This window comes from Mastomys coucha, unplaced genomic scaffold (genome assembly GCF_008632895.1).
Source record: "Mastomys coucha isolate ucsf_1 unplaced genomic scaffold, UCSF_Mcou_1 pScaffold23, whole genome shotgun sequence".
Lineage (NCBI taxonomy): Eukaryota > Metazoa > Chordata > Mammalia > Rodentia > Muridae > Mastomys > Mastomys coucha.
Window position 1 is genome coordinate 70,772,723 of NW_022196906.1, and position 10,294 is coordinate 70,783,016.

The 10,294-nt window shown below is 38.0% G+C and overlaps 1 protein-coding gene across 2 annotated transcripts in view; it reads left to right on the plus strand.

The window, feature by feature from the left end:
• The window catches only part of Hmgcll1 (3-hydroxymethyl-3-methylglutaryl-CoA lyase like 1), a 127,402-nt gene extending 117,621 nt beyond the window's left edge, over positions 1-9,781 (plus strand). For both annotated transcript variants that reach the window (XM_031343694.1, XM_031343696.1), the window contains 2 exons: positions 3,777-3,902; positions 7,197-9,781. In XM_031343694.1, the coding sequence (XP_031199554.1) occupies positions 3,777-3,902; positions 7,197-7,307 (237 nt within the window). In that variant the 3' untranslated portion in view covers positions 7,308-9,781. The remainder of the gene's footprint in view (positions 1-3,776; positions 3,903-7,196) is intronic.
• Positions 9,782-10,294: the final 513 nt, after the last annotated feature.

Here is a 10,294-nt window from a genome sequence, read left to right on the forward strand (position 1 = left end):
TATATATATATATATATATATATATATACATCCTACCCTGACTAGCCAGTTTGCACAAAACTGGTTTGTTTTCTGTTTCCTTATCTGCATTGAACACCGTGAGTCACTGAAAATAAGAAAACAGGATTAAAGTGGAAGAGATTGTATGTGGGCTGTGAATGTAGTTCTGTTGCTAGAGTGACCTACTTACATGTCAGGATTTCTGAGTTCAGTTTCCAGCATCACATAAAATCAGGCGGGGTGGCACTTGCTTGTAATCCTAGCACTCGAGGGGTAAAGGCAGTAGGATCTGAAGTTTAAGGCCACATGTAACTACAAGTCCAAAACAGCCTGGTTACACGAAACTCTGAAATAAAAATTATGAATAACCATTCTATGCATGCTTACCAATATCGTTAGCATGTTGGTGTATGTATCATTAAGATATATACATGAGGGCTGATGAGATAGCTCAGTGGGTAAGAGTACTGACTGCTCTTCCGAAGATCCTGAGTTCAAATCCCAGCAACCACCCATGGTGGCTCACAACCACCCATAATGGTATCATGACTCTGTATAGTGCACATCATTTCAACACCAACTTCATTCCCCTCATTAAGTTTCTGTAGCATTTATCATTCAATTTTATAGACACAATTTAAATTACTTATTATGTGACATTTTAATTGTTTTATAAATTTCCTTCTTAAAAACATGATAAAGTTTCCATTGATGTATTCATAGATTTACTTGATTTTAATCATCTAATTATCTACACATGATGTGTTAAATATTTCAAGATAGGATGTCCTTGAAAAAGAATTTCTTGGTGCCTCTCTCTGGTTGTGGCAGGTGGGAGAACTGGCCCCAGAGTCATAAGAACCGGAGTACTGGCCCTGACCCTCATTGGCTGCAGCACTCAGGAGAGTGAGACCTGTATCTAGACTAGGCAGCACAGTAGAGCTGGCCCTGGAGGGGTAGGTGCGGGTGAGCTAGCCCCAAGGAAAGGAGAGCAAGAGAGCTCTCTGCCCCTTGTGGCATTGTTTGAACTAGCTAGCCCAGTGCTGGAGAGCTCTCCATTGTGATGTAGTTGCTGGTGAACTGGCACATTGGTCACTTGAGCTACCTCGAAAGCTCAGATCCAGGGCTTTGAGTTGGGCCTCCCCAACATCTACCCCATCTGTGGTCTGCTGGAAGGTATGGGAGGGCCAGTCCTTTAGATCCAAAGCTGCAGGATCTCCATGACATTGGGCAACAACAAGCCATCCTAAAAGAATCCTATGAGGATCCAGTATAGATGGAGTAGCAGAAACCAGAGGTCTCAAAACAGACCAATGACTCATTGCAATGAGCATTTGCAAATAAAGATGCATGGACAAAAAGTTATACTTTGTGACACACTGTAACACACTACTATGACCTTTTTAAGTGAATCATATTTTATTTTATTTCTGGGGAGACGTCACAAGGTAGAGGTGGATATGAAAGGTTGGGAAGATGAGTGGGATTGTGATGCACGATGAGAAATTCACAAAGAATCAATAAAAAGTTAAGAAAAAGAATTTTTAGGACACTGGATATTGATAATAACTTCATCATAAAATTTCAATTTAAATTCCCACTAGTGGTAACTTTTGGTTGGCTTTCAGTTCTTAAATCCTTACCTTTTAAAAGTGTATATTTATTTACTCATTGATTTAATATTTAAGTGTGTGTGTGTGTGTGTGTGTGTGTGTGTGTGTGTGTTATCTCTTTCCAGGGAAAGTCTCATAGAATATCCGCCAAGAGTGAATCATCCACAGGCTAGATGGATGCTGCCTTATGCCCATGATGCTAATTGGATGCTACTGTCCTCTCATCACACTAGTCAAATGCTGCCTTACATTCATCATAGTAGAAGCTTTGTTTTTTTCTCTGTCTTACCCTCTACTGAGTTCTTCTTTCTAAAACCACTTTCCTTGAAATGTGGAAGAGCCATGGTGTTTGGAACAGAAGGTTGTAAGGTCCAGTTTGTATTTGGACAACATGGCACTGGTGTGGCTATATAATATTGGATATGATACCTGATAGTAGCCACAGGACAAAACGGCTTACACCAGAATGACCCCCACCAAGTAAACATCAATGTAATCCATTATATAACTATTCCTGGCAGAATGCTACTTTGTATGTTTTTCTATAAATACCATCTTGACATCAGAGACCTTTACCTCTGCTTTCAATCCTGCTGTGTGTCTTGTCTGTAGACCTGTGTGCCTAACTCCATGAAGCTGGATACGTTGGTCTATGTATATTTTTGTGTCTGCCTATATGTGATCCATATGTGCTGGCATGTGCCTGGGTACCTGAAGGCTGTTGCCTGCCTAGCAGCCTGTTGTGATAGTAAATACTATCTTATCTGCCCTTAGCTCCTCATAGGCTCTTCAACCTTGAATCTCTTCAACTTCAAATCTGCCCTGGTATCAGTGTTTGGTCCTCACCTCACATATGGTTAGCATCTTGGTGTTGCAGACTATAGAATATCTCTAAAATTAAAACAGGTGAATGCCCAACATTGAAAGGACTGAAGTGAATAAGGAGTCCAGCTTCAGAAAATCACCAGGAACAACTCAAAGCCATAGCAGGACCAATTCATATTAGAGAACTGGTTTAACTAATTTTGGGGAAGGACTTGCTACTAGTACATTTAAACGACCATAGGTAATTCTAATGGGTACTTTATACTCAAGTCTATTGAAACTTTTGTCTCTCTTTGGATAATGGGTTAAATTCCACTAAATAGATTGGCTGAAAAGTGTAAGGGGTGAAGAATTAAATATTTCTGCAGCCCTCATCATCAAGTTGTTAATTTGCCAGAGGAATGGCCCACCTAACTCCCCTTTTATATTATGGAGACCTGATGCCCAGGATTTTCCTTGACATCATTGTTCATATATCTTTCATAGTCTTAGCCCATAAACTCATTGTCTTCTGCATCCCCAAGTCCAGATACCCAGTCTACACAGATGTGCAGCTTCCAGAGGCTGTGGATACACATAGGGGGTGTTCTCTGGGTACAGAGAATTCTCCCCCTGATTATGCACTTGTACAAGAAACCTGAGGTTTCTCTTGGTGAAGTGGGAATGGTCTGAGAACATCTTTGTATGAGTGAGAGTTGTGACTAATGCACAGAAAACATTGCAACAGCTATATAGCAGTTAGTATGGAGCAGGGAATATAAACTGCTGTGGAAAGAGACAGACATCGTGCCTCTTAAATCCCTCGTACTTCCAGAGTCTTGTGTGTAAAATATTGTCCCCATGAGAGTTTGGTGAATTAGGTAGGTAAACTGGTCCCACAAAACCCCTTGCAAATACTAACCTCATCTCTAAAACCCAGACCCAAGTCTTAATCTTCTGTGACTATGATTTTGAGCTGTAGTGTTGGAATGCTTTAAAGATAAATGTAGAAATTAGAGAATATATAAAACCAGAGATGAACTAACTGTACTTCAGGCTCTAACCATGCCAGCTGTACTCTCACAGGGAATAAACAAACAGACAAAAACCTTGCCTTTTAAATTTTGGTGGAAGACTGGTCCAGCTACAAAGATTTCTAGCAGAGATTTGCTGGTCTAAGAGACAAACTTAGAAAAGGAATTGGTTCTCCAGGGATGACTCTAGCAACAAGTGGATGGTGACCATGTCACATAGCACATTCAAACTTTGTTTGCTACTTCTTCACACTAGGTTAAATAGAAATGAGTGATTCATATTCCACCCATGAACATGCCTTACCTGCTGTGCTTTATTTTTCAGATGGGAATCAATGTGGTGGACTCTGCTGTATCTGGATTAGGTGGCTGCCCTTATGCACAAGGTGCTTCTGGGAATGTAGCCACAGAGGATTTGATATATATGCTCAACGGCATGGGACTCAATACAGTAAGTTCTTTATAATGTGTTTTTAAAACCCATGCTTTCTTTTCTTGTTCAAACAGGAATACATTCTCGAACTTGAAAAACAGCTGAAGTCGTCAAAGTTTTGTCACACATGTGCTATTTGCTATATTGTTTAGAAGGAAACCAAAGTGAAAAGGTTGCAGGGACTTTGCACATGCTTATTGCTGAAGCAGTGCTACTAAGAGTGCTCTCATTCCACAGTATAAAGCTTTGTGAACTCTGAAATATGTCTCCATGTATTATTATCTGATTTTGCTATTTACTGTGCAAAAGCTCGTGTCTTTGCAATTATAATGCTTTGATTTTGCAGTTTTGCTTTTAGTAATGGATCCTCAGAGAAGCTGAGATGATCCTCCATCAGGCTAGGATTCTGTTGGCCTGGGGCTCCTGACACCTTGCAAATGGTGGATGGAAGAGCAAAGGTTAATTAAACCTGACCTGTAAGATCCTGAGTCTCAAAGACCCTCTTTGCAAATACCTGAAAATGTAGCTCTTGCATGCACAACTACTGCAACTAATTCTGAGCTATTTTTTTTTTATGCTTAGTAACAAAATCTATAAGCACAGGGAAGAGTCCATTTCATGGGAAACTAGGAAAGGTGAATAAACTATTCTGAGGTTGTTGGACACCCAACCATAAAAGAATCAGTCAGCTCAGAAAAGAAATTTGCCTCTCTCTCCTCTTGCCTCTCCAGTCTCATTGTAATTACACCGATGCTCCCATGACATCCAACTTACCTATAATTCCACTTCTTTACTGCTTTCACATGATTCTGAATGGTCTTTTACATGATGCCCCTTTTCATCTAGAAAGTAAGATAAAGCCAACTGGTCCACCCCTGGAATCTCTGTCTACACTCCAGGCAAAGCTATAAGGACCTTGGTGATTCTGTGAATTCTGTATTTTTATTTGCTTCCTAGAGTTGTATCATGATACTGCTTATTCTTCTATCTTCCTGTTTAGCCAAAATGCAATTGTATCTCATTCATACTTAGTGCCTGTAACATCCCAGTGGTTAGTAAATATTTATTGAGATTTTTACCTGGCACCAAAGACTAACAGCTGCTGTCTGGCCTAATCATTGTTTCAGAAGGCAGTGACTGAAAAGGAAGAGAGATTGAACCATTCTTGGAATGTGGATGATGGGATTAAGTTTAATTAATAACCAGTATTTAATATGTTCTGTAACTTTAAGTTTCAATGCCAAATTCCAGAAAATTAAATGGCATCCTAAGAATTTCTCAGGTTGAGGTACACCACAGTCACTATGAATCACAATCCCAGTTGGCTACCAAGTGCAAGCAATTATAGGACCTATCTCTGCCAGATGAATGATCGTCTCCTACACTAATTGCGTTTCAGTCCATTACTACTACAGGACTCTCCACACTGGAAGGATACACATACCGTACCTCTGCTTAAGCACCCATCAGGGAGCTTGTATTTCTTTCAAAAGAAGGCTTACTCTATAACACACTGGCCTCTTGGTACCTTCTCCATTACAAATGGTATCGGTGACTGGTTTGCCCATTGTTACCCACATGTACCATGGCTCTCCTACTCCTCACCATCCACAAATACTGTGCTATTCTTTTTAGGCCAGTTGTATTGCTCTGTTACCTGCAGTGCCTCTCATAGCTTCTTCCTATAGTTACAACATAAAACATGAGTCAGAATTGGACCTTCATAACCTCTTCCCTGGTACATTCTCCCTACTCTTTCCTCAGAAGTCCCTTGGTCTTTTTAAACACTTGGGTATATCTTGCTCCATGGACCTAAGTTTAGTACATAAATTTGTATTCATGAGTCTGAAATTGCCCATGAGCATGTACGCTTCAGGGAGACATAAATATACTATCTATGTGAAACCTCACAACATATCATATAGCTTTCTAGACATCTGATAAATGATTTAAGATTAAATACAATAATTTTATAATCATATCAGTTGTTAAATGAAATAGAGAAAGACCTAAACAAAATTATTTCTTGAGATAATATTAGCATATTATCTATGCATAATTGTCAGAAATAGAATTTGTACAACGTTTAGAGGAACATTAATGACTAAAATATTCCATTAAACCCTTAAAACCCTTACTGGATTTAGTTCAGAAATGTAAGACATATGAAACTCTTTAGTTAACATTGGATTAAGAATTTAAATTAAAATGTAGACTCAGTTGCTCCACAATAAAAAAATTTTTTTTCTCAAATCAAAAAGAATGTTTCTACCCTGAAAACATGTTCTATTGTAAAAGAAAAAAAAGTTTAAAAGAATTGTTTTACAAAATATTTCTTTGACATTATTAAAAAAAGAAATAACTAAATGTTCTGAAATGTGTTTAGAAAGAAAAATGAAGATAAACAGGTTATAAAAAACTTTGTGAAATTCATTCTTATCTACTTTAGGAGGAAATCATATTTTGACAACTATTTAAAACAACTACTAGCAGTTTAGTTGCAAAGATTAATTTTAATTGTTAGTCCTCACAGTTTCTAGTTCATGGTGAAGAAAGATGTAAAGGCATAAGAGATGTTGTGTGAGGACAAATATATAGTGGGCATTCCCACAGTGTGTCTCTCATGTTACAACCAGAGTACTGGGCAAAACAGTTATTCTAAGGCCCACAGATGAGGAGCATGCCCTGCTCTTGGCCTTCAGACCAACTACGAGCTTTCATTCATGGGTTTTCCTAAGCCTCAGTCACTGCTATACTTCATTTCAGACAGTACAAAGCATGAGGCACAGTAGATGCCATTGTATACTAAATACTGTTATTTTCTCTGCCTTACAGGTCCCCACTTCATCCTATGTCACAATTCTGAGTCTATGTATGGTTAAAAAATAAAGCATCCATCTTTCTGGGAAATCCATATAAACTTACCCAGTTTCTTTATACATAAGAAAGGCATCGCTTTCCTCAATTCAGTTTCTAACTGTAAACTTCTCCAATCCATTAGTGTTTTATTTTCTCTTTCTTCAAATTCTATGATTGTCCTTCTTAAACATTAGATATGCTTGCAAATTGTACTGAGGTATCTTCTTCATATTGTGTTTTAATAAAGTGGAGAAATCTAAACCACTGCCTACATAGTTCATGGAAAAATGCTGACCCTGAGCTGATGATGAACAAAGCAATGTTTCCTAATTTTAAATAGTTAATCCACTTCTAGTGAGATTAAAACAATTCACTTCATCTTTTTTTTTTTTTTTTTTTCTGTTCTTGACTCTCATCTCCATCCCACCTGGTGTCTTCTCTTTTCCCTTCCAGGGTGTGAATCTCCACAAGGTGATGGAAGCTGGTGAGTTTATTTGCAAGGCAGTGAATAAAACCACAAACTCTAAAGTTGCACAAGCCTCCTTCAAAGCTCGACTTGAATGAGTTTATGATTTAAGAGAGGGCAAAGTTATCCAGCACCTGTTCATCACAGCATCATTAGTGCCAACACATTCTGAAGTGGAAGTTAATAAAAAAGAGCTGGGAAAGGAGATATCCTTTGCAAAGATCATCACTAGGTAGACCATGAAGTAGATGGAGGACAGGCCAAGGCAGGGCATCAGTTCTACTGCAAGCTGGGAATTAACCCCAGTGCACGCCCTTCTGGACATGGACAAGCTGCTCATTTGCTCTTACAGAAATCATTATATTTTTTAGCTTAGTAGAACTGAAAATTGACTTCAGATTTCTCTAAGTATCAAGTGCTGTGTTAATGCCTCCTCAAGCCCCCTTACTGCAGGGTACACATTGTTAGTGGTTTATGAGCCTCGACACAATGCGGAGTGTGTGGCCCTGAAGTTGTGTTCCCCCGCCCCGCCCCTCTGGATCCCAACTCTCCATATGCCAAGTTTGTTAAGTTATGGACCAAGAGCCAAAGTTTCATCTGACCCAACATATTTTTTAGCAATAGAACTTTTATATTTCGAGTGCAGCTAACATCTGTTAACTATTTCGATGACTTTATTGTGCTCCAAGATGCTGTGGTCAATGGCAAGATGCCACATCCTGAAAGCACACCATACCTCCCATGTTTGTTCCATGCATCCAGTTTGCTGTGTTTTACATTTAATCAATTGTAGAAAAAAATCCACAATGTTATTTAAATATGGAGAAACTCTATGGTATGGTTTTTATTCTGGTGTCTAAGGGACAGTAATGATAGTAGGCTGAAATAGACACCCTGGTCTATTTCCATAATGTCTAGTTTACTTTTAACTGGCCCAAGGAAATACTATTGTGATTTTAAGAATGTTAATATAATTTTTAACTGATGAAAAGTCTGTTTTCATTGACTTACTGTACTCTATATTTGTTTTTATTTGAGTTTAGAATATTTATTTTAAAGTTGAATGACAGAAATATTATCTCTAGTGCCAGAAAGCATTGCCAGGGATAACGAAAATTAATACATTGAAGATCAAGGCTTGGGGATATGGCTCAGTGGCTAAGAGCACTGGCTGTCCTTCTAGAGGATATAGGTCTGATTCCAAGCACCCATATGGTGATTCAATAGCTTTAGAGCTCCAATTTCAGGGAATCTAATGGCTTCTTCTAGCCTCTGCATGGCTAGTTAGGCAAGCAGGATACAGGCATATGTGCAGGTAAAATACCCATTAACATAGACATCGTAGAAAATAGTAAAAATATTGAAATGAAAATATTCCAGAAAATAAGAAGGATATTGATCAGAAGTATGATATCATTAAAGGTATATGGTAGGAAAAATTGGAATGGAAGCATATCGGTTGACAAAGAAATCTCAATTTCCACAGAAGACTCCAACTTTTCAGCTCGTAACATGTTTCTTCAGCAGGTTCTGTTACAGCATGCTTTTCTTCTAGAGGACTGGAAGCAGTCCGTGTTTGGGGGCTCAGGTTGGAATATGGTTGACGTAGAGGCAGCAAAGTGGCATCCAACTGTGGATTGCCTGAGTACTCTCTCCCTGCTCATTTCTCTTGCAGAATAGAGCACTGATAGGCAGTAGCCTCAAATGTGCTTTTCCCTTCATTTTCTGAGGAAATTGATTTTGACCTCTCAGAGGCTCAAAGTGCTCAGTTTTGAGATATTTGTGAGAACATCTGTTTATGTGGACAACTTGTAAAAACAGTGACCAGCATTTTTGTTTTGAAATGAAGTTCAAAGTTCTTTCAAAGACAGAGCAAATAGAAACCTCAGATATAGATGGTGTTATAGCTTGCATGGTGGCTACCTCAGTGTACCAGTCGACTTTCATGGTCACCTTGGTATTATCTAATTGCACCTGGCACAAACTAGTTTATGTGTTCTTATCTCTCTCTTTCCCTATACTGTCTTAATTTCTTAGGAAGAATTTTCTTAACTTCTTTTAGCTATCCAGGGAAACTTACTGACATTGCAGGGCCTATTGGAAAAAAACAAAACCAAAAAACTCACCCACATGTATTTTGATACCAAATTTTGCTTTGGTTTTACCTAGAAAGGCTTAAGAATGACACAGCAAATATAACTTTTGTTGAAATGTGAATGAAAATAACCTTTCTTTATATCTATCTTTAAGTTAAGACTATCTATTCTCTATTCTGGAACTTGAAGTCCGTTGTATCATAGAGATGTGTTACTGCTCTGTTATGGCTAGGACTGTTGGGAAGTAGTTGATCATTCTGCCTAGGATGTATAAGAACCTGTATTTGATCTCCCAGACCAACAAACCAACAAAGAGAAATAATTTTGCTTTCTGAAAATTAAGATTTTTGTAAATCTTATATTCATGAATTTAGAGGAAACATTTAATCTGGCAAGTTTTGAGTAAATTCAATGTTCTCTTTACATTTTTAGCATTTTATTTACCATAAAATTTAATAAAGACTTTCTTAGCTGTACATATATGGCTCTTAATTTCCACATGCATGCTCTTAATTTTGATAATTGTGTGTACTATATCTTGTAAATAAGGAAATCTCAATATAAGTTAAAGGATTCAGCATCGAGTAATTAATTCATACCTATTGTTCCTTTTATGGTTGTAAATATATAAAAACTAAAGACTCAGAACAAAACAACTATGAATTACAATAGTAGACAAGGAAGACTCCAGTAAATATCCTTGATCCTTTTGCTCTCATGAACTAGAAGATACGGATTTTGTACTTGAATGGGGTGGGCCCCAAGGTGAAGAGGGAGTGGGGGAAGAATGACATAAGAGGAAGGGACACAGAAAAGGGGAGGGGATGGACTAAGGGAGGGAAAAGAAAAAGAAGAGAAAGACAAAACCATCTTTTTTTTTTCTTTTTGGCCAGTGAATACCTATAGACATACATATTACACCATGATGGGCCACATCAGTTAGGATATTTTAAACTGTAGGCAATCAGAAAAAAAAAAACCAATATGTT